This window comes from Aspergillus multicolor (genome assembly GCF_047715735.1).
Source record: "Aspergillus multicolor strain CBS 133.54 unplaced genomic scaffold BDW74scaffold_33, whole genome shotgun sequence".
In the NCBI taxonomy this organism is placed as follows: domain Eukaryota; kingdom Fungi; phylum Ascomycota; class Eurotiomycetes; order Eurotiales; family Aspergillaceae; genus Aspergillus; species Aspergillus multicolor.
This window is the reverse complement of record NW_027395984.1, coordinates 219,513-241,575: the sequence shown is the minus strand read 5'-3', so window position 1 is coordinate 241,575 and position 22,063 is coordinate 219,513. Positions and strand designations below refer to the sequence as shown.

The 22,063-nt window shown below is 52.2% G+C and overlaps 9 protein-coding genes and 1 non-coding gene across 10 annotated transcripts; 3 read left to right on the top strand and 7 right to left on the bottom strand.

Moving 5' to 3' along the window:
- Positions 1–887: 887 nt before the first annotated feature.
- On the bottom strand, positions 888–960 carry BDW74DRAFT_t182. Its single transcript has one exon. It is a non-coding gene; the product is annotated as a tRNA-Lys (tRNA).
- A 45-nt stretch (positions 961–1,005) lies between these two features.
- Positions 1,006–2,295, bottom strand: BDW74DRAFT_160695 (HpcH/HpaI aldolase family protein). The gene is made up of 6 exons (XM_073725663.1): positions 2,138–2,295; positions 1,927–2,047; positions 1,732–1,860; positions 1,446–1,668; positions 1,264–1,380; positions 1,006–1,204 (listed from the first exon to the last, which is right to left on the bottom strand). The coding sequence occupies exons 1-6, from the start codon at positions 2,203–2,205 to the stop codon at positions 1,050–1,052; spliced, it is 813 nt and encodes a 270-aa protein (XP_073579801.1). The 5' UTR covers positions 2,206–2,295; the 3' UTR covers positions 1,006–1,049.
- A 672-nt stretch (positions 2,296–2,967) lies between these two features.
- On the top strand, positions 2,968–4,047 carry BDW74DRAFT_182172 (uncharacterized protein; the record flags this gene model as incomplete). The annotated part of the gene is made up of 3 exons (XM_073730195.1): positions 2,968–3,017; positions 3,123–3,611; positions 3,672–4,047. 3 exons carry the CDS (start codon positions 2,968–2,970, stop codon positions 4,045–4,047), a joined length of 915 nt encoding a protein of 304 aa, XP_073579800.1.
- Positions 4,048–7,041: 2,994 nt separating this feature from the next.
- Positions 7,042–7,744, bottom strand: BDW74DRAFT_182170 (J domain-containing protein; the record flags this gene model as incomplete). The annotated part of the gene is made up of 2 exons (XM_073730194.1): positions 7,042–7,518; positions 7,577–7,744. 2 exons carry the CDS (start codon positions 7,742–7,744, stop codon positions 7,042–7,044), a joined length of 645 nt encoding a protein of 214 aa, XP_073579799.1.
- A 582-nt stretch (positions 7,745–8,326) lies between these two features.
- Positions 8,327–8,972, bottom strand: BDW74DRAFT_182169 (DnaJ domain-containing protein; the record flags this gene model as incomplete). Its single annotated transcript, XM_073730193.1, has 2 exons — positions 8,327–8,812; positions 8,847–8,972. 2 exons carry the CDS (start codon positions 8,970–8,972, stop codon positions 8,327–8,329), a joined length of 612 nt encoding a protein of 203 aa, XP_073579798.1.
- Positions 8,973–11,121: 2,149 nt separating this feature from the next.
- BDW74DRAFT_160693 (putative MFS peptide transporter) lies at positions 11,122–13,384 on the bottom strand. Its single transcript, XM_073725662.1, has 5 exons — positions 13,356–13,384; positions 12,787–13,308; positions 12,475–12,734; positions 11,767–12,366; positions 11,122–11,714 (listed from the first exon to the last, which is right to left on the bottom strand). The coding sequence occupies exons 1-5, from the start codon at positions 13,357–13,359 to the stop codon at positions 11,256–11,258; spliced, it is 1,845 nt and encodes a 614-aa protein (XP_073579797.1). The 5' UTR covers positions 13,360–13,384; the 3' UTR covers positions 11,122–11,255.
- Positions 13,385–13,498: 114 nt separating this feature from the next.
- Positions 13,499–14,835, bottom strand: BDW74DRAFT_160691 (uncharacterized protein). The gene is made up of 3 exons (XM_073725661.1): positions 14,773–14,835; positions 14,319–14,704; positions 13,499–14,270 (listed from the first exon to the last, which is right to left on the bottom strand). Exons 2-3 carry the CDS (start codon positions 14,528–14,530, stop codon positions 13,973–13,975), a joined length of 510 nt encoding a protein of 169 aa, XP_073579796.1. The 5' UTR covers positions 14,531–14,704; positions 14,773–14,835; the 3' UTR covers positions 13,499–13,972.
- A 1,785-nt stretch (positions 14,836–16,620) lies between these two features.
- On the top strand, positions 16,621–17,523 carry BDW74DRAFT_160690 (uncharacterized protein). The gene has a single exon (XM_073725660.1). It carries the CDS (start codon positions 16,753–16,755, stop codon positions 17,437–17,439), a length of 687 nt encoding a protein of 228 aa, XP_073579795.1. The 5' UTR covers positions 16,621–16,752; the 3' UTR covers positions 17,440–17,523.
- Positions 17,524–17,737: 214 nt separating this feature from the next.
- On the top strand, positions 17,738–18,529 carry BDW74DRAFT_182166 (uncharacterized protein; the record flags this gene model as incomplete). The annotated part of the gene is made up of 3 exons (XM_073730192.1): positions 17,738–17,881; positions 17,964–18,151; positions 18,235–18,529. 3 exons carry the CDS (start codon positions 17,738–17,740, stop codon positions 18,527–18,529), a joined length of 627 nt encoding a protein of 208 aa, XP_073579794.1.
- A 158-nt stretch (positions 18,530–18,687) lies between these two features.
- Positions 18,688–21,986, bottom strand: BDW74DRAFT_187916 (uncharacterized protein; the record flags this gene model as incomplete). The annotated part of the gene is made up of 1 exon (XM_073731602.1): positions 18,688–21,986. The coding sequence occupies exon 1, from the start codon at positions 21,787–21,789 to the stop codon at positions 18,688–18,690; it is 3,102 nt and encodes a 1,033-aa protein (XP_073579793.1). The 5' UTR covers positions 21,790–21,986.
- Positions 21,987–22,063: the final 77 nt, after the last annotated feature.

The window sequence follows — 22,063 nt, the reverse complement described above, 5'->3', positions numbered from 1 at the left end:
CGCTAGGAGGTACCATAAAGCTTGAAGGTTTGAACTGTCAACAGAACAATATAAAGGCGTTTGCTCTGGGTGAGCGGATCGAGAATCCAGAATCATTGATTTTCTTTTCTTGATGGTCGGGGCCCCAGGGGTGCAAGCTGCCCCAGCCTCGGGCTTGGGAGACCACGTCCTGGGACCCGAGCGTTCCGAGCCCTTGGAGCTGTACTGTACTTATTACCAAGGGGTCTGCAGGACATCAATCACATTCCTAAAAACAAGGTCCACTTCCACGTGGAGGAGGTCGGTCGGGGCCTGGGTCAGGTCCAGGCCAGGTCTAGACCTAGGCCTAGATCTGGATCTGGACTATGGGGTCTGGCCCTGGCCAAAATGACCCTCGATGGATTTGTTGCGCGAGGCTCTGCGTGGCTAGGGTCGGGGCGGCACGAGCCTGCCAGAGCCAGGATCCCATGGAGTAGCGGTGACGAAGGGGTCAGCACTATGGAACCGGACAGACGATCTGGATTTCTAGATGTACCTTGCTGTGTCCACTTGTCCTGAGGCGTATTGTTGACCTGGGTAGCACCCGTGCGCAGGAGGTCGGACATGGTTTTTCTTGACCAGGCGGGTGCGACACCAAACGCTGCGAGCTTCTCGCAAGCCTCTGATTACTTTGCCTGAATCACGTCACCCAGAGCGGAAGTAAATTCAGAGCTGCATATGCATAGGTCGCTCGCTGAAGTGTTGGAGGTAGTGGCGGCGCTACCGTAGGCCAGGGGAGCGGGAAGCGGCGGCCGGCACTCAGCGTAAATTTCAACCCACCACAACGCCTTCAAATTCCAATTCAAATAGGGCAAAGTGATCCACGACGTGTAGAGGGTGTACAAAAAGATTCAGGGACAAAAAAGAGAAGCCGAACGGGGGGGTCGAACCCCCAACCTTGAGATTAAGAGTCTCACGCTCTGCCGATTGAGCTAGCCCGGCTGCTATTGGTTGAAGGGTCAAACACTAATTTGCTCTATAAACGCCTAATCACGGCACCGCTCACCACCTGTAAATTTTCTATCGAGTCCTCAGTATCCATCGCGAGGCTCCCCACCCTCGACCTGCCCGCTCGTCACACCCAGTTCACGCAACATGCCACTTCCCAGAACTCCAACATCGGTGGTGATGGAGACCATATCGAATCCTTGCGCGATGCGTTTCTGTGCGTCGTTGCCGTCGGAGCCTGTTATGTCATTGTCAGATATATATTTCCCACACACTCACCCCAGTGCGAACACATACAGAAAATCGCCGCCGTCTTCCCAGCACTCTTAGCCGCCTTGAGAATCCGCTGAATAGCAGCCTCATGTTCTTCGCCGCCCCGCTGCACACCAATCTGCTTCGCGAGATCAAACGGTCCTATTCCCATCATTAGCCCCCCTGCTTCCTTCACACCTCTCCACTATCAAGGCAAGGACACCTACCAATAAGCACCCCATCCAACCCCTCAACAGCCGCAATCTCCTCCACACTGGCCAGCCCACCCTTCGACTCAATTTGCACAAAGACAACCGTGTTCTTATCCGCTCCCGCATCGTACTCCGCCCCCGACACCTCGGGGAACGAGTGCAGCGCAAACATCGGCCCGTACCCGCGTGTTCCCTGCGGCGGGTACTTGCAGTAGCTGACGATTTTCCTGGCGTCCTCCTGCACAACCTCATATTAGCGACTCATATCAATTGAGCTTCGGGGATATTCTGGTGAATGTACAGGTGAGTGACACATAGGCGTGAGGATCCCGTGAGCCCCCGCATCAAGAGCCCGCTTGATCAGCCATTCCTCGCCCCAGGGGACGCGCACGATGGGGCTGGCGCCTTCGGAGGCGACGGCATTGTTGAGCTACAATATACTATCAGCTTCAAGCCCACCGTTATTTGTGTAGTGAGAAGTGGTTGGTGGAGGTACCTCATAATAATCCTTATCCGAAATTAGCCCGTGCTCGGCGTCGACGAGAACCCAGCTGAACCTGTTTGCGTGTTGGGCTGTTGAGCGCAGAATTGTCTTTGCGACGCCGGCGCCGGGGAGTCTGTCGGTAAATTGAGTTAATATTTCTCTTCAAAAGAAAGCGATTCTGAGTCCGTAGTAGAGTTCGGGGGTGGTGGCAGCAGTGACATACGTAAGCCAGAACCCGTAGGCTGTTGTGCCCTTTTGCAGGGCGGTGGCGAGGGCTGTGTTAAGGGCCATTTTCAATGAATGTGTTCGATAATAAGAGGGGAGTGTATGTACAAGGAATTGCAGAAATGTTGATGTCGAGGAGGTGAAGCTCGAGGACAGGTGTTGGGATGGTGGGGTGAGTTCCCCGCAGCCGCTCAGTCATAAAGGGCCTCGGGCGCTCGGGCTTGCTCCGATGACGTCTCGGGCGAGCTTTACCCCGAGCATGGCAGCAGCATCGGAAAAGTATCCGAGTCCCGTCGGATGTCCGCATAACATTAATGGAGATCAAATCAGGACATGGTCTAAATAGTAGTGCTCATTGCTTTGGATAACACTGATTGTGAGGACGTTGTATTTTAGTCCTATATATAAAACATATATATCCGTAAGCACTGTGCTCTCGACGCAGAATACCGTTATACTACTATAGAGTGACAGACACTACTATATGCCAGGTCGGTTTTATATATCCGACTTGGTCTCACACGACCATCTTTGTGCAAGCCAAGTCGGATGTCACAAGCCTCAAAACACGGCGACAAGGTCCTTCGGAAAAGCTTACTTCGTCATTAGCTCTGTATCACTATTGGTGAGATCAGTTGGGTCTGTTCTGAGCCTCACCTGCTCTTGCAGTAACGAAGGCGGAGTTTCCCAGGTCAAACAGAGACCATTACATATTCTAGATGTACAGATTTTTTTTTTTCAATAGATGGGAATCTATTATAACTTTCTTGGGATGCTTAATCTGTCTTTCCCTAGAATCTCGATATATACCTCAAAGTATGGATGACAATGGATGGCATGGAAGATATGCCCGAGAGTTTACCTTTGGAAGATACAAGGTTAGAATTGTGGTTAAGGCACCTAAATCCCGCATCCACAATAGGCCGTCTATCGGATCAAACCTCCGATTTCCATCTATGATATCACCCTGATCTTGCGGATAGCACCTTGACTAGCTCCTCTCCATGCATCTTTGGCATCAACACTAAACCATTAGATCATGTCCCGCAAACGCAAACGCACCAGCCACGGCTGGACACACAAACAGACCATAAAACCCCCCTCCATAACACCACACCAAACCCCCAGCCTAAATCCCCCTTCTTCACCCTCCCCATCGAACTCCGCTCCCTAATCTACAACCACATCTTTACCTTCGCCCAACCAATCCACATCGCCTACGTCGGCGGCCGCGGCCGCAGCCGCTCCCGCAAATTCCGGAGTTTCCTGTGCAAACTCCCCGAGAGTAAACAAGTCGAACGAACAGCGCAAGGCGAACTGTGCTGGAAATGCGTGATCTTCCACGAAGACTGCTCAGCGCGGGTTTACAACGGGAGTCACGTTAATGGCGTTGCAAGCTTTAAGGTCCGACCCTTGAGGGCTGAGAGAATGGAGGCGAGGGTTGGGGTGATGTTGAGGTGCTGTTGGAGGGTGTATGCCGTCGCCCTCCCGTCTACAATCACGGCGTAGAACAGAACTGACAATGGGTGTAGCTACAGCAAAACAATCCACACCCTCTACAGCAAGAACACCTTCTACATGCTTGTTGAGATGTCCACGCGCATGCCTTCTTTCCATCTAAGCCTAATACGCACATTGACATTCGAAACACCCCCGTTCCACTATAGCCGAGGCTTTGACTGGTACAGCGAGGAGAACCTAGCGCGGTGGGAGGCTGTAATCAACGCGCTGGGCAAGGACAAGTTTGCCGGGCTGACGGATCTATGTTTCATCATGCGGAGTCGCCAGAAGCTTGACGGCAAGGAGCGCGAGTATATACTGAGACCTGTTAGGGAGGCAGAGGGGAGTGGGCATTCAAGTGTGAAGCCAAGGTTTATATATAAGGGGTTTCGGCGCGAGGGGGGGTGAGGGAAGACGTGTGAGAGGCATGTTGGGGCTGATGAGGAGTTGGAGGATTGGTATAATGGTTTGTAGCTGGCGGTACCCTAGGGGATGGACATTTACGGCCGGGGCTGGGCTTGGAAAAGGTCTCTTGGAGGCTATGGTTCTGCACTGGGGTTGCCATTATCATTGTTGTTGATGGGGTGAGTGCTGACAGCATTGGGTCATTGCGATATGTCTAGATAGGTGCTTTTCTCCAGATGGATTTACAGAAGCTGATAAGGTACAGAAAACATGATCGAGCTGTAACAATGGACTTTTGGTGGGTATCATATCCTTGCTCTCTATCTCTAAGCCAATAGTCCCTCCTCCAGAGCTAGATCCAAGTTCGAGTTCTCGATGTGCGACCAGGTCCGACTTAGGGTTATCGTGGTTCGGATGAGGCGGTTCGATGCATGGTCTAGAAGAACGGTTGGTGGGGTCAGTACTTAGTATAGATGAAATTATGGACCATCTGGCATATGACTACAAGAAGAATAAGGATTGTTAGAGATTCTTAGGAGTTGAGAGCGCTCGTGCTGTTTGCGCCGATAGTATGTCCAAACAAGGAGGATAGAAGGGGGTCCTGTAACAACGAGCGTGACCACCGCCACGGTGGCTTCGCTTGACCAGGCCATTTTTTGATGATGTGCGACCATTCGAGAAAGAAACTTCAAAAAAGGAGCAAAGAAGGTTAGGTAGTGAGGTCCAGTGTAAAGGGAACTGGCTGGCTTTTTCTATATACGAGCACCGGCAATTCCAAATGCTAAGCCTCACCACAGTGCAGAGGCCCAACAGGATGAGATTGCATATTGTTCAGGCCATGGCACATCCATTTTAATCACAGCCAGTAGGGTAAAAGAACAAGCGCTTTGTACTGTCTTTACTTTTTATGGACTCGTATTCGTGCCATGCTGACGAACTGCAGGATGACGAACGTGCCGGCCAGGCCAATGGCGAATGCCCCGAGGCCGGAGCCGACCAGGGTCAGACAGAATTTTCACGGCACGGCCAGCAAGTAATTAGGATGAGAATGCGTTGAGTATCTGCTGGCTAGGCAGTAATCTCTTGCTCTGTGCCCAACCGCTGACGATTGGGATAACCGCGCTTACAATTGTTGTTTTGGATGGCTCGACTGAGACGCTACTCCGATATGTTGACACCGCACGGCTAGTCTGACGCTACGGCCAGCCCATGATATACACAAGGGAGAAAGGGTTCCTACCGGTCATCGTGGTAAGATCAGGCCGAAATAGAAAGCCAAAAGAGATCGAGTGCATTCCCTACTCAGATGTAAAAGGCTGAGAATGATGGTAGGGTACAGGGATCCCATTGGACAAAGATTGGTACCACTAAAGATGTGATTATTCATGAGGTGGCGCATCCTGCCGTTATCATATTTTTAGAGGTAGATGATGCCCTTACCTTTAACAAGGTAGGATTATGTTTACCCGGTGTGATGGCTTTGAGGCTGAAATGACTTTGGTACGACTCGGGTAACCCACGTATGGGAAAGAAGCAGCGACTCGAAGGCGATGATGATAAGGATGATTGATTTACTAACTTGAGATCACTGTCATTTACCATAGTAGGTATGAGCCCAGGTGCCTGTTATCGAGATGTCCGATCTTGCATGTATGGTATGGTATCATGCAAGCAAGTCACCTGAGAAACAAGCGAGCTTAAAAAGACGCAACCACGACCATCGATATGATAAACCGTAGCGCGCCTTTCCCGATGTCGATGTCCGCTCCCGCCCATCCCCAATTGCATACCGCAAGCGACTAGTGCATCAAGGCTCGGGGTTCTCAACCACCGGCACCCCCCCACCCTCCGCTACTTTCGCCTTCCACCCCTCCGCAACCCTATCAAGACAATCCAAGAAAACCCGAGTGTGACCCTCCCTCAACCGCCTACTAAGCAGCCACAGCTCATCAAGACGCCAAACATCCATAGCCTTCATCTCAACCTCGAGTCCCTTCGCGCGCCGTGCAATGAACAACTCAACCTCTGCCGGCCCCCCATGCAGACTCCCCGCCGTGGAAATGCCCTCCAGTTCCATTTTTAGACGGGTCAGGTCTGCTCGGGCAACACGCAACTGCTTGGTAAGCTCTTACTCCCGCGCTCGGACCGGCGCGCGGTAATGGTCGAAAAAGGCGTCTTTTTCTGCAAGCATCCAGGCTTCAATCCGGTCGTGCTCTTCTTTCTGGGTCGCGGTGGCTTTGATGCAGGGGTATGTAGTTGTGTCGTAGGCGTGGCGCTTCTCTGTGTTTGAGAGGATGGCGTAGGCCTCGCTGACCTGGCCGCGTTGCTTTAGAGCTGAATTTGAAGAGAGAGAAGAACATGAGGAAACGGTACTCACCACCTGGAACTCAGCAGTTTCAGCTACAGTTGTGGAGTCGTCCATGGCCAGGTGCTCCAGCCTGGCTCATAAAGCGGCTATGTAGGCCTGTTCAATGGTCGAGGCATCTGCAGTTTTGGAGATCCCTAAGACGGCGTAGTAGTCGTGCTGCGCGGGAGATGGAGATGCCGCTGCCACGTCCATGGTAGTTGCGGAACTGAGGTTGTGTTCAGGAAGGAAGGGAAAATGGAAGTTTTCTTCAGGACTACCTGCGGTATTTATGTTCAATGCCAGGATTCTTGGAGTATTGAATCAAACCTATCAAGTGAATGCACTTTTCTCGACGAATTTACTTCCACACCTAGGTAGGGTCTGGTGACATCAACTGAATGACTAGCATGGGGGCGGGAAGAGTCAGAGGCATGAAAATGGCAATGAGAGTAATGATTGACATGGCGAGGTTGACTTGCTACCATAGTAGAAGCTGATGATTTCGGTACAAGCCATGGTCGTAGATGTCCTGTTCAAAAGGATCAATCAAAAACAAAAACCATATGGATAAAACAAATTAACAAACTGAGCAAATCCACAATTCACCTCTTGATTTGCCAAACAATTGCCCCTCAAGCTCAAGCTCAATCTCAAGGATCCGGACCATTAGAGTGCGGCAACCCCCCCAGATCCATCCATCTCTTCTTCGCCCTCTCAACCCAGTCATTATAGCGGCGAGTACGCGCCTCCAGGCGCCTCATGCATGCATCATATTCTGCCGAGCGATACTCCAACTTCTTTTTTTTCGCATCAACCTCATCTTTCTTTTTGCATCGTTCCCAGTAAGAGGGGTCGGCCACCTCAGCGGCGACCGGCATCCGTTTCAATTCGGCTGTAAGTGCTTCCCACTCAAGCCAGGCAATCATGCAATATGCATGAAGGGCCGAGCGCTGTTCTTCCAACTGCTCACAGTACGCCCGGTGGGCATCTCGTGCAGAAACCTCTTCGGCCCAGAGCTTAACGCGCGCGCGCTTTCGGGCTGCTTCGCGCTTGGCTGCGGGATAGTGGACTCGGTCGTAGATCCGACGATTCGCGGGGTCTGAGAGGACGTCATTGGCTTCATTGAGCTGGCCAACCGAGTCCCGTTAGAGCTGGGGGTTCAGGACAAAGAAGACAGATACTAACCGATTGGAAGTCAACAGTTGCAGTTGGAGAACTGTTTTTATCGGGATGGGTAGCCAGCGCAAGCTGTCTAAATGCCTTCTTTATGGCTTCTGTGTTGGCAGTCTCCGGGACGCCGAGGATGGCGTAGTAGTCGGGGAGGACTGGAGCTGGGGCTGGAGCGTTGGACATCTTGTCTGAGTGAAGTTGGTTGTGGCGAGGAGTGAAGGGTGTGGAAGAGTGATGGTTAACCTCAGGCAGTCAGGCTCGCACTTAGGGCTTTTATATCTGCTGGCTGGAGTTTTGTAACATAGTAGTTGACACTAACTGGTGAATGGCATTCACCTGCTTGAGGAGCTTTTCATGCCACATGCTAATCCACTCTACTCTGCATCGATAAGAATAGTAAATGAGTTAGCTCAATTCTGATTAGCTTTATTGAAAGTCATAGGGCATTTCCATTGCCTCAAATGCGACATTTGTATATTCCTTTGAGGTAGTCTGGGTGGGAGGCCGGGGCCATGGGAGGAGTTTCACAGCGACCATGGCCACAAAAGACAACTTACAAGAAGCCTGCGCATTATAAAGATTTGTCTAAACTTTTTAAGTCTTTCCTGACATTGTTCAGGGCGAGTGGTCCATCGTCGAGAGGTACCATATCAATGGATTGCCGTCAGTATCCCGACAGAATGGGTAAGGCAGAGACCAAGCACAGCCGCCCAGTGTATCCTGACTTGTTCTAATCCCCAGTAACAACATCACAACCGTTACCACTTAATATTCAGGCTCTTTGAATTGCGGCAGACCCCCATTCGCCAGCCACTCTAATTCCAGCCCCTCAAGTAGGCGTAGATAGCGCCAAACAAAGTCTACCTGCAGATCAGTAGATCTCGTTAGCATATCCTGAAGCTGCTTGACCTCCAAGGTCTTCAGCTCGATCTCAGTCTGGTTGGTGCAATCCTGCCAGAACAGGTCTGATGCGCCCCGCTTGACTTCGTCGGAGGTCTTCTCTGATTCCCGCCTCAGACGGTCCGAATCGGCTTGTGCAGCCTTGAGTTTCGCGGTGAGCGCGTTATGCCGGACTAACTGTTGTTTGAGGTATTGCGACGTTCCGTTTACTAATGTGGTCCACTTGGCTTTGATCCTCTCCCGTTCCTTCCGCTGCGCTGTTTTGATTTTGGCCGTTGGATAGGTGAATTTATCATAAATGCGGCGTTTTTCAGCATCCGATAGGACTTCATAGGCCTCGCCGATTTGGATCTCGCTGCATTAAAACTATGGTAGACCATTTGACCTTATTTTTGTCTGGGTGCTTGGCTAATGCAAGTTTTCTGTGGGCCGCTTTTATCGTCGGGGCGCGGGCAGTTTCCGAGATGCCTAGGACCTCATAGTAATCATAATATAGGGGAGATTGCGCCATTGTGTACTGACGAGTGATGGTCAAGTCAAGCCCTTCACCGTCACCGCCACCAGGGCAATCGATCTAAAGGATAGAGCAGATCCACTTGTCATGTGACTGGCCATATAGACCAGGGTATACCTAGGGCTACTTAGTAGCTCAGTGCGACTTCCAGGTGTTGAAAATACTGGCGTACTGCCCGAGGTGCTCAGATAGAGCGGGACAGGCTGGAGGAAAGCGTCGCCAGCGCCCTTGCCCCTGTATTATTCTCATAACGGACAGGATGGCAGATTCTGCCACTTGATGATAGTACCACGCGTACCTCTATATACCATATCCATGCCCGGAATGAAGGTCGAGCCCGCGGCTAAGGTTCTCCATATATCAGCGGATTAGGGAGCTCGACCAAATACGCCGTTCGACGCACATCCCATCTCGTTCTACAAGCAGGCGCAGACTCGTCTTTCATCTCCCTGGGGGATATGTCCAGCTTACCATCATGCTAGAAGGCGCTTCCATGCAAGAGGAGGCATATACTGGGCGATTATGTGTCCCAGCCTCGACTCTTGATGGAGCAGCTGCTCTTTCTCGGGTTTCCGGGTTCTTGTTTTTTTCTTTTCTTTTTTTTTTTTTTTGGGTTGTTTAGTAGGTAAAGCAATGGAATATGCTGACATTATTGCTGCAAGATTGTGTGAAGCAGACCGAGCGTGCAGGTCCGAGCCACTGCTGCGCTGGACTGTCGGGGGCCATCTCCGCGCTGAGTGGGCCACGGTCGCGATTGTCTGTGCAATACGAGTCAGTCTGTTGGGGACTGATACGATGGTAATTGAGGACAGGAAGAAAGCGTGTTTCTGAGGGTGCTGTTTTTATACCCCCTTTCTGATGGCAGGCTGAAGGACCTCGAAGGGGATGAAGTGATGAAATCTCAGTACGACCATGGATCAAATCGAGAATGACAACCCGAAATGTAAATAGTAAAAGACTTCACTCATCCTCACATCTCTCAAAGCCAGGAAAACCACCATTAGCAACCCACTGGCGATTAAGTCCCTCAAGCCTGACCTGGAAGGTCGAGTAGCGTCGTTCCCTCGAGCGCGCGCGATTAGATATACTGCGCTCAAGGAGCGCAATCTCATCACGCTTAGCGTTGACATGGAACCACAACGGCCACGCACTCACTCCTCATTTACCTTCTACTCTGAACGCCTCACCTTGCAAAGCGCACAAATCAATTGCACCGAGTTCTACAAACCATAGCACAGCAAGACCGGACGCTTCTTGACCATCGCCGACCTCGAGGCGAATGATACAACCGCAGCAGACCTCTCGCATCCGTCTCCTTCTCCTCATGTACCGCAACGTTATGCGGACGACGGCGACTGCATGGATACAGCAGCCTCGCCGCATTAATGTAAACATACGCGCTGGGAAAACGGTCCAGGATTCCTGTGAAGGCCCTTGTGAAGGATGAGGGGAGAGGACGAAAGGAGGTTCAAGGTTGGTGATACAGATGGGTATTACAATTGGTACCCTGGACCGTGGCCGTAGGAGATGCACTGCTGCAATGGGATCTCCTTGCTAGGTTCTCGAGAGCGATGGCTGAGCTGTAGCTGTATACCCAATCCGCGTAATATAGGTCTGGAACCCCATTCAACACTTCGAGCCCCTTCTATTCAGAGGACCAAGTATGGAGCCAATCAAATCTGGCCATGGACGATGATTCCCAATGATCGAATGTAAGAATTAGCTTACGGTCAATTCGTCCCTATGACCCTTTGCTATTTTGAGGGTTTTGGGCGTGCTCGGATCAACTGCATCAGTAAATATATATCTACCCGTCAGTGTACTTGAGGCTTGGCACTTCGCACTTCCCGAACACGCGTATCATCACGCCGATGACGCTAGCGAATTGTCGAAGTTCTGAGCACTAGAAGAAAGATGTATCTGTATCCGGATACATATACGGGAGTACGAGGTATTCCAACCGCGGTCCAAAAGTCGGAGCTCGCCGACATCGAAATTGATTTGGGCCGTGACTCGTAAGTCCCGTGACTGGTCCAGGGGCCAGAATACGGGGCCCCGGGGTAGACACCCAAACGGGCCAGGTACCCGACACCATGTGGTAAGCGGAGATTGTTGCTTGATATTTGTTACCAAAAAGTTGAAAAGCCATTATTAACTCATTATTATTCTTGATATATGTATGTAGACTCGTCTCATCTTGACTCGTGGACGGCCCTAACTGACTATTATGTACTCATCACAACACAACACAGCACGAACACCTTTTTGAACAGCGGACTCTCACTGCTTTGGCGAGATGCCAAACTCCTCATTCTCTGCGATCTTGGAGACCGGGTTCGTCGTCTTGTTGGTGGCGTTCTCTCCCACCACGTTTCTGGTCCCCTCTAGGGTAAGCTGGTAGTCCTTGGCTGCCTCTGCGGTGCCTTTCTGCTCGTCGGCCTCTTCCATCTCAGTCAGCGTGAACTCTTCCTTATCAATATGGCGGAACATCCAATAAAAGATGCCAGTGAGGATGAAGCCCGCGATGGATGGGCCGCCGAGATCCCAGGTGAGGTAGGGGTCGCGAATAACGGCCGAACATGCAAGACCAATAGCGTAGGCAAGCGCGGTGTTGAGCAGATTGATGGCGGACACGAGACTGCGCATGTTCTTGGGGGCGCGGGAGTACGCGATGCCGTAGGCGGGGACGTTAATGAAGAGCTCGGAGATACCGCCGATGGCGTAGGGGAGGGCAATCCACTGGGAGATGGTCAGAACAAGCAGGCCATTGAAGAATTGAATAAGTGCATACCCAAATAGTGATCGGAGCAACCATTGCGTTCCCGTTCTCATCGACACAGGTATCCGAAGAACCCCACTTTCCGCAAGGCCCGAGCTTGTATGCGTAGTAATTGAGCACTGTATATCCAACACCAGCAACAGAGGACAGGAGAAGGCCCGTAGTCATACGTGCGACTGGGCCATAATGGATCTTATAACGGCGCAGGAGAGGGTACAGTCCGTAATTGAGGATCGGCGCGAACACGATGATACTGAGCGGGTTGAAGTTGGAGATCAGGTCGTTGGGCACACCGTCGGTCTTCAGCATGGTCGATGTGTAGCTCGCTGCGCTACCGAGACCGTTGTCGTTGATGAACTGGATCGGGAAGAAGCAGAAGATTCCGGTTGCCTGGAATGTACGGCGGACATCCTCGACGAATTGATCGTTCCAGCGGGTCGAAATATTTAAGCCCTTTGCTGCAATTACCGAGGGTTTGGCCGCGTCCCAGAAGCCATGACGGCCGATACGGAAAATGCCACCGCGGGAGAGACAGATCTTGAGAACGCGGCAAACATTGGCCAGGTCACTCCCTCCTGGAGGGAAGAGGACGAGACGCTTGCGGAGCCATATCTGCATTTCGTTAATGATTGTTCGCAATTCTCCGTGGGTTTGGGGGAAAGGGAATCTTAAGAACGGTGGGGGTAGTTGGTTTGGGGGGGGGGGGGGGGGGGGTCATACCAGCATCAGAGGAAGCGGAATGTACAGGAACAGAGGCAGAATGAACGCCAACCACCAGCCAACGTACTTCTCGGCGTAAGAAGTAGCAGTCTGCATGAAACCACCGATGTTGATAAGCAGGTAGAACCAGAGCATAGCGCGCTCGGCCGTGGCCTCGGGATCGACAATGACACGCTCCCCGCTGGCCAGAACCTTAATCTTGGCCTTATCACGTGGCATCTGGTCGAGCAGAAGCGGGGAGACGTTGGGCTTGAACATGGCTGCGCTCGTTAGCAGGCAACTCCGAAGACCATGTCCGAGGCGGGGACATACAAGCACCAACCGACAGCATGTACAAAGACAAGAAATATGGTGCCTTAGCACCTCCGTCTGCAAGTAACTTGGGGGCAGTAGCCCCAACCATGAGGACGTGCGCAACTCCAAACACAGCAACACCGTACAGGATCATTTTGAAGCGTCCGGTGAAGGTATCGGACAGGTACGCGAAGATCATGGGCAGCAGATACGCCAGCATACTGAAGGACTGGCTGACGGCGTTGGCCTTGACTGTTCCCATGCCCAGCGCACCAGCGGTATCCTGGGTTCCGCGGGCCGGAGCCCCGTAACCGTTTCCTCCAGCGGGCATCGGCCGGTTGACGAAGTTGGAGATCAGACCCGAGACACCGAGGTAGGATGCACGCTCGCAGAACTCGGCGATACAGATCAAGTACGCCACGGTGGGAAGGGAGCCGGGGATGCGGCGGAGGGTCTTGAGCTCCTCGTCGGTGGGCTCTTCGTACTCAGAGACCGCGACGACATCCTCAACGGCCGGAACGCCGGTCTTCTCGGTGGACGCTGTGGGTGTTAGTGGAAAATACGAGAGAAGAGGTGAGGGAACATACCCATGGTGCAGGTGGAGGTAGTAGACAAGACCTGAAGCAGCGTACCTGGAACCTGGACGGAAACGATCGTCGAGGAGGGCCGTTAAATACTTTTTTCTTGGGCGTCCGTGTCCGGGGAGGGCGAAGGCGATGGCGTGCTATCTCGAGTCGCAGAGTCGCAGTGAATGTAACACTACCCCGTCCTTATCCAGCCAATAACAAGGCCAGAATCCTCCCCGAAGCGAGCGATAAGGGGCGGGCCTATCACGCGATCAGCAAATGCAATCGCCCAAGCACTCTTAGTCCGTTCAAGCACGCCTAGCACGCTTAGCTCCTCTTAGCTCTATAGCAGGCGTCTTATTGCCCTCCGTCTCACTCTCGGAGATTTCGGCTGGAACGTGGCGTTGGGTTGCATTCTTTATCACTCGATTAGATTAACTGCGGTTCGCTTCGGCTTCTCGACATATTGCGTTCATCTGATACGATCGTTCGTGTTGTTTCCTTGCTCAGGCCCCAGGGCGATAATTCTAATGCTTAATCTACGGAGTACAGCTGCTCCACCTGGTGGCGACCGACCTAATCGGATTTGGCGATATCGGCTTTTCGGTCAAATCCGCCTGCCAGCCGTCAAGTTCAAATCAAAGAAACGCACCCACTGCGATAACGTTAACTCCACCAAGGAAAACCCCACCAACACCACGCCCAACAGCTCGGAACACGTCCCCAGTGGCATCACTCGCAGTGGCCTCAGCATCGGGGCCCGCGCCCGTTGTGGGCGGCGCAGTAGTTGGCGTAGCGGGTCCAGCAATGGTTACTGGCGATAAGGGGAGGTCGCTGAACGTCTCGCTTTCATACCAAGGTTTGACGGCGCCGCGGACTGTGGTGGTGCAAGCGGCAGTTGCTGTGCTGCGCAGCGTACATTCGGTGGTTTCGACGCTGTACATGGTCAAAAGAAGGGGTCAAAGAGGGGATCGCCAGGCCTACAAGTCCCAGAGGTTATGGCCTTGAACCAGCGTGATTTCATCTTGATCAGCAATATACGTCATGTTCCTTGCTCTTCCAAGGCCGCAGTGTTGACGTGGGTTATCATCAAAGCTGGGACAGGCGAGGAGGTAGGTCGTCGCGGTGGCGTCCTGCTCTTTGATGATTAGATAGAGTGCACGGAGTGGGTTTGGATGAAAGCCGGTGTCCCACATTCGCGATCATCGATGCCTGGAGCGAAACCAGTGGGTCGGATGGTTCTCGCCGGGAAAGAACATGGAGGTGATGGTGCTGTCGGCGGAGGCGAACATGGACAGAGCCGGTATTCCGAGGAAGAAACGAAGAAGCATCTTGCGTGTTCGCAAATTGCCACTGCGGTATAATTGGTTCTTCATGACCAGGATCTTCGCTTCAGCTACTGACCGTGGTCGATTGCAACGATAGGCTTTTAGCACACCTTTAACTTTACGCGTTGGAGAAGCAATCGATTCAATGGAACACAAATCGAAGGGAGAAAAGGCTAATCCTGGCGGACATGGTCACTTAAGGACTCAGGGGCAGACATTCGAGAACAAAGAGCGAAAGCCAAGCTTACCGCGTCTCTCGTTGACTGTCGCCGGCATGGCAAGCATTGGCAGCGGCTACTCAACGGTTCTCAGTGGACGGCTATCAGGATCGCGAATCGAAACGATTTGATCCCAGATTTACGTACGCTACTGGCGAGTCTCAAAGTCGCTAGGCTTCTAAGATGAAGCAGGTCCTGGGGTGGCGCAACGCCTGGCGCGGGGAGATTACACTTTACCGGCCCCCAGAACCACCGCATGGCGCTGAGGCTAAAACACAAGCGAAACCAATCATTTCAGTTACTTCCATGTGGCGTCCATAATTCCCACGTTGGGACTGGCTCGGTTCGGATCACGCCGCCTGGACCCTGACTTTGGTTGCGTTGGTTGCGCCTGCTGATAACGACAGTTGGGTAGCAGTTCGCGCCACGGCTTTTATGTAAGAGAAAGCTTTCTTTGAGGCTCGGGTTTTCCGATATGATAGCATCATTTATCTGTGAGAGTACCTCATAACCGTACGATGGGATTGCTGGTGGGAGCGTTTCGCTTCGTCATCTGAGCTCAGAAATGTCTTCAAGATGGTCTATCGACTCTTTTGAAGACAAAACTCAGCCCGAATGTAGAGGCCACATTAAACGACGTCAGCTATGTCGGCCGCGTTACGCCCTCGATGCAGGCCACTCAGCTTGCCAAGCAGATGTCCAGCTAAGAGAATCCTAACCCTGCGTCGCGCAACTAGGAGCTTTTCACCATGGGCCCGGGCTCTGGCCTAGTTCTCGTCACAAAAATACCCAACAGTACTCTAAAGCAGCAAGAGAAGTCCATTTATTGCTCCATACAGTTTCGCCGTCTTCTCTTCGAGGTTTTTTCGATACGAGCTACTTCGAGGGAAATATAATTCCTGCATTTGGGGATGTGGGAGTACCGTCCGTGATTTGACTCAAAAACCAAAGAATAGATGATGCGTAAGACAGAGCATCGATACAATTTGTTAGATCAAGAGAGCCATCTAGCATACAACGTAGCCCGATGCACCTATATGTTAAGTATTCTAATTCTTAGGCGCTTCTCATGCGGGACTATCCAGGCGTTGGGCAAATAGCTACTGGATTTGCTGGCATACACGGGGGGGTTACAGTTCCTGCGACACAAGCTGCCGTATCTAGATCATGGTCCTAGTCAAAACAAAGCTGATATGGATGGCGTTAAAGCTTACCACGCCTATAGCCAGCTGGCGCGCACCATAGCCGGGAAGTACCCGATTCCAAGAGCTGCGATCGACATCCGGATAGACGGCATGCCAAAAAGCAGAACTATAAATAAGCTCGAGATGGGTCTGAAGCCTTGCGAGCTTCATAGACGAATTTCCACTGCGATAGAACCTGATATTGTCGTCAGATCCTGGGTTTGTGGTCCAAGCATTCGCAAGTCAGTCTAGCTGGCACTCCCGAATTTCATCATTATACATAGGGTGAGATACTTCGTATATTCAGCCCTACGCATCAATGAATCTGGGGTTTGGACATGGTCGCTACTTTATATCATTAGCAGTGAACCAGACTATGGAATTTGAGGGACACTCGCGATTCCTCCCGCAAGCATCAGACCACCCCATCCGCCTCATTACCGCCCAACCATCACCGTGCGTCGCAGAGTTTTCCCCCAGCATCGCTGGCAAAGCAAGGTGTTTCATAGTTGCTGCCGATATCCGAGTAGATCTTTCCCGTATGAGGGAATACACTCCGAGGCCTGCTCTTATATACTTTCAAATGTTAGGACTTTCGTAGACATTTAGCATCGAAACATACCTAAACTCATTGTCGGCTCTTTCAAATTCAAGTTAGCTGCACCTCTCATCAACTCTGCCCACCACCATGAGGTTCCAACCAAGCCGCACCATCGCCATCGCCGGCGTCGACTCGACAACCCGTTCTTTAGCCCTCTGGCTCGCAAGTCTCGGCTGGAACATTGCCCTCGTATCAGACTCAGAGGAGAAGCTCTCATCAGCCGCATCCGAAGCTCAAGGCGCAGTGTCGTCAACCAACTCAGGAAAAGTCATTACCGAAACCGCCGACCTAGCCAACCCAGCAAGCCTCACGTCCGCCCTAGACTGGTGCGTCCACCAGTTCGGCACAAAGCTCGACGTCCTTTACTTCAACGTTGCGGCCACAGTCGAATCAAATATCCTCGACTTGGCACCCCAGACCCTCGAGCGCGATCTGCGCGTATCAACTGTTGGGACCCTGGCCGCGGGGCAATGGTTTTCGAAGAATGCTCGGACAGATCGTACTCAGGGCGAGTTGTCGCTTTTCCTTGTCGGCGGAAGTTTCAACGAAAGACCGTTCTCTGCTGCTGAGGCTGCTTTCAAGGCTCTGGCGCGTCAATTTGCGCAGGCTTTACCGGCTGCTGCGAAGATTGTTGTTGGAGTACCGGTTGTGGCAGGGAAGAGGCAGTTCAAGGCAGATGAAATTGTTCAAAGACTTTTGAAGCCGTTTTTCGTTGAGAGGGAGATGGTTGGTGAGGATGGAGCGGGATGGCTGGTTGAGAGGGTTTTGGAGTGAAAACGGACGAAATATACCTCTACATGTCCTAATATGAAAGTCAACCCATCGTAGGCATAAACAATTTCGACCCTGACCTAATGTGCTTGTAATTTACTGGAAAAAGAGTTTCCTCTAAATCTTCTCTTGCCTGCGTATGGTTTGAGCTTCCAGCTGCAGTCCGTCAAGGTATGGCAGCCAAGCGAGTGCCCCGGTCCAGGTGTGCCTTCCCTTTTCTCTCCTCCCTCCCGACCCCTCTCTCACCACACAACACAGCTCCTCAGCCTCTCCATCATCTCCATCTCCAACCGCCATCAAGATGCGTCTCATTTCGACCCTGGTCTCTACTTTCTCGTTTCTCGCCTTCCTCCCCCTCGCCACTCTCACCCTTGCCGAAGGATACACGACCACCCTCTACCTGATCCAAATAAAAGACGGCTTACTCGCTTCAATCATCGGAGATGTCAGTACCAGCACGCCACTACCTCCCCTCGCCCACTCCCTCCCAGATTCACCCCAGTTCAATGCTAACAGATCCCATCCAGGACGCATCCCAGACAACCTACCACATCGACTGCGTAACAGCCACGGCCACAAACTGCATCCTGGACAAGCCCCTAACAGCCATCGAGGCCGGCGACGCCGGCGACGCCGTAACAATCTGGGACAACTGGCCGACGGAAGAAGGCACGCTCTTCGGCACCACTAGCGCGGCATGCACAAAGAAAGCTGTGTTCGTTGAGGCCCGTGGACTCGAAACCTATATTTCATCCCTAACTCCGGCCATGTTGCCCGCGACTTTTATCCTTGCGGGAGCTTGAGAGGGGTCGAGGATACGGCTACGGCTACGCAGATGGAGACAGAGACAGAGACAGAGACGGAGACGGAGGCTGCCACCGCAGGTGCAGATGGTGCTAGTAGAGCGATGCCGACTAAGACGGGTAGCTGGGTTCAGACGGGGGTGTCTACAGTCCGCGGGGAGACGGTTACGGTTAAGGCGGGGACCTTTACAAAAGTCGAGGCTACGGCCACGGCCCAGGAGGCCTACGAAGCTTCTTGTTCGGCGAGGAGAAAGCATGTGCCCATTGGCGTAAGGGTTCTTGCTCTGTGAAGTTGTGCCGTCAACCATTGACCGCTTCTCTAATCAGGTCGATAATTTCATAGCTTAGCCCACGAGGAAAAGCAGTCTACGCAAGCGTTACCGGTTCTCAGCCAAGCCACTGAATCTTTCATCAAGCAATAAAAAAACCAGTTCAGTTACCAAGCGTTTCAATATACGAACAAAATCTTCCCGTCAGCAACCCTCCGGACACCAGCCTCCTCAACAACACAAGTCCAACAAAAGTCCTTATGTACCGGCAGCAGAAAACATTTAAATCCCTTCGTGAACGCGATACTGACACCGGTCAAACGCGCCATCCACGACGACCCAGAACGCAATACCATAGGCCGATCCGCCGGACTCAGCAATTCTTCCCAGCAATCAATAGATACAAACTCCACTCCACAAGCAGCAATGGACGTGTCATGGCCGCACTTCTTCTCGCGTAGTCCACAGGACCTCACATCAGGCGACGAGTCAAGTGCTTTGAGGATATTCAAATCCGCGACCCATTCCGCCTGGTCGTACATGGATATCCTCGTTTCGAGATGGTATGCCTCCATCCCCCGGAACGCGGATGGACCTCGGACTCGTAAAGGGCCCTCCCACCCGGTAAATGACATGTGGAGTGATGACGCCTCAAATGATCCGCCCGATGAGCGTCCGTCGAACGGGTTATGGTTGATGACGTGCCATTTCTCGACATCGTGTTCCCTGACCTCGGGCTGCTCGGGCGCAACTAGGAGGGCAATCCCCGGCTTTCCGACATTACCGATCGCGTGAGCAACAGCACATTCGGCCATGGTCGGCGGTGGAATCGGGTCGTGGAGAATTCTTTGTGCAATGAAGAGGGAGTTTCCGCTAGAGATCGCCATGACCTTGTCCATCTCGTCTACATCAACCGCAAGCGAGCCCGACTCAAATTGGAGAATGGAAGCGAAAGCTTGCTGCCGAGTTAATGGTCGTGGGTAGATGGACTCCGTATTGACTCCGTTGGCCGCTAGCGAAGCAGCTTCGAGATGCTGGGTTTCCAGGTCCTTAACCAGGCTTCTCGCCCATGGCCAGGATGTTGGCGCCTCCTTGATTAGCCCCATCGACACCTTTAAATGAGGAAAGTCGTGCTTGTAAAAATCAGTAATACGTCCCAGCGTCAGAAGAGAAAGATTGTGATTTGGTCGCTGACGCGCAAAGTACTGTTGGATGCGAGCCATCACAATCTGAAAGTTTAGACTCCCAGCCTTGACGAGCCGTTGCACTGTCGCCAGAGGTACAACCGGACGTGGCGGCATCTCCTTAGACCTGCCGCGTCGTATGTACACAGCAGCTAGGTTATGTATTCCGAGCATGAAATCCCAGACCACGGTCGTGGAAGCCCCTTGATCGTAGTTTAATAAGCTCGTGAAGATATGGTCGTCGCGGTGTGTATCCTCTGGTGGTAGCTCGAGGTTATAATCTGGCATGGAGTCGGGATTAAAGCTGGGTAAGTCTCCTGTGGAAGATAGAAAGACCCAATCTTCGTTCATTGGAGTACCTGGGGTTAGGGTGTCGTCTGAATCCGACTCGAACTGACTCCTACTTCGTTTGCGACTCTGAGATGCTATTGCTTCCAAGGATGCATAGTCCCATGTATCGTCTTCTTTTTTGTAGCGGATGATGTACGCTTCTGGCTCACAACAGTTCGACTCATAGATCTCCTGGAGAACCCGGACACGGTCTGACGACCGATGAATGGCCTGAAGAATAAACGAGAGATCCGTGACACCGAAGAACGGGGGATGCTCATTATTCTTGACGTTTCCGATCCAGCTGGCAGCACAGTTCGCTCCGTATCTTATGAGCTGTAATGCAATTCTCCTGTCTTCTTCATCTTTCGACAGAAAAAGCTCAACACCTCCCATAAATGGGGACAATAGGTGAAGATTATGCATCAGATCCACCAACTGTCCCCTAGTGAGTTCCGTCATCCGGGAGTTTTCTAGGTCGCACTGCAGAGGTTTGGGTCGGTTATTCGAATGTGGGTAAGTCGGTTGGGGAGGAATTGGGTTGTTTCGTATATGTCGTAAAGCGGCTTGGTAGGCCGTATGATTAGAAGTCCACAGGGATTGGAGAATATCGACCGCTGCAGAGAGATCATCCAGAGAGTCTAGCGAAGCACCCAATATGAGAGCCTGAATTCCGGGAATCGATACCTTAGAGTTGTGTAGTGTCGATCCAGTGCAATCGACCTTCCCATAATACCTCAGGCTGCTTAGGGGCAGCGACCAATAGACCCCATCCTGATTGCCATGGGGGTCTTCCTGATATGCGATGGAAAGGGTTGCAATGCCACCTTCGGCCACAAGAGGATCCGTTTGTTGACGCTCTATAGTCTTTGGCCCCAACAGCACCAAGTCGGGATATAAATGCCACGAGGTAAGGCCGAGAAGAACTCCACCGTCCAGAATGCGCTGTGGCTTCCCAGCGATCAAGTCATCCAAAGTTGACAACGCTGTACAAAAGTTGTGAATGACACTGTCTGCGACCATGGTCTTGTCAGACGCTGGCAGTGCTATTCCAGTTGGCGTGACTTGAGTCTGGATGGAAACCGACAAATTGTTCGCTATCAACTCGATCTGCTTTTGCTTCCCTTTAAACGAACTGCTGTCGGCGATCTGCAGCCAAGAACGAGCGCTCGCATCCCAACCTTGTAGACTCGCCCAATCCGCGTCGTACTGAGCTGCTAGCTGGGCTAAAACATTGCTGGTGCCATCGCCGTCTGAAGCTTCTCTCTTCACTGCTTGGCGTCGAAGATCAACAACCTCGGCCCATATCGCGGTTGCTTCTTGTGGCGACCAGAGGCGTGCCAGCATACACGCTAGAAGATGCATCAAAAGTGCGGGCTTGCTGCTCGTGGCGCCTGCCCAGATGCTCGTGCTATCAATCCCTAGATGGGACCCAAAAATCCCATCCGCGATACTCCTGGACGATGCTTTTGCTTTATCATACTCGCCTGCAATTTCGCTGGCACGGGTGCCATAAGCCTTGAGAAGGAAAGGGACTTTCGGAAGGATATCTTCAAAAAGAAAACCGAGTCGACGAGCAAGGACATGGAACGAGCCCTCTTCGGCCAATTCCCGGCGCTGCCTGGAGAGCCGTTCGCCGAGTGGGACCAACTCGGCGGGAGCTTCACACTTGCGTAGAGAGAAGTCGATATTGGCGTTGAAAATTGAGAAATTGACCTCCGGATTGACTGAGACGGCGTTGGCAGCAATTCGCTGTAGGGAGGCCATCTTGGCCGTGACTGAATGATTTCCGATTCATCCACTGAACATCATATATCAGGCGATAATGTTCATAGCCACCATCAGACTGCGTTGTGACGTTCTTGTTGGACCAGGGTCGGTGTGAACTGCCACAGGATTCCTATGCAACATGGAGCGATACTCGACCACGTTTCCTTTGAGCTTTGAAGTGAGCTGGACCTGATTCTCACGATAACAACCTCTCGGCACCTCTGCAGTCTCGAGCGGGATGGCCTTCTTGCGCAAGCGCTCTTGTCCTCAG

Bases quoted from the DNA above. Each gene is read 5' to 3' on its own strand.
- BDW74DRAFT_160695 (XM_073725663.1), bottom strand. From the start codon at position 2,205: ATGGCCCTTAACACAGCCCTCGCCACCGCCCTGCAAAAGGGCACAACA. The intron at 1,669-1,731 runs GTACATTCACCA...GAGGTTGTGCAG, and splicing joins CGCCTATGTGTCACTCACCT to GAGGACGCCAGGAAAATCGT. The intron at 1,381-1,445 runs GTAGGTGTCCTT...TGATGGGAATAG, and splicing joins GTTGGATGGGGTGCTTATTG to GACCGTTTGATCTCGCGAAG.
- BDW74DRAFT_160693 (XM_073725662.1), bottom strand. The intron at 12,735-12,786 runs GTATGTCCCCGC...TAACGAGCGCAG, and splicing joins CATGCTGTCGGTTGGTGCTT to CCATGTTCAAGCCCAACGTC. The intron at 11,715-11,766 runs GTATGCACTTAT...ACCATCTCCCAG, and splicing joins TTGCTCCGATCACTATTTGG to TGGATTGCCCTCCCCTACGC.
- BDW74DRAFT_160691 (XM_073725661.1), bottom strand. From the start codon at position 14,530: ATGTGGGACACCGGCTTTCATCCAAACCCACTCCGTGCACTCTATCTA. The intron at 14,271-14,318 runs GTAGGCCTGGCG...GACCATGTACAG, and splicing joins GGCCATAACCTCTGGGACTT to CGTCGAAACCACCGAATGTA.
- BDW74DRAFT_160690 (XM_073725660.1), top strand. From the start codon at position 16,753: ATGAGGTTCCAACCAAGCCGCACCATCGCCATCGCCGGCGTCGACTCG.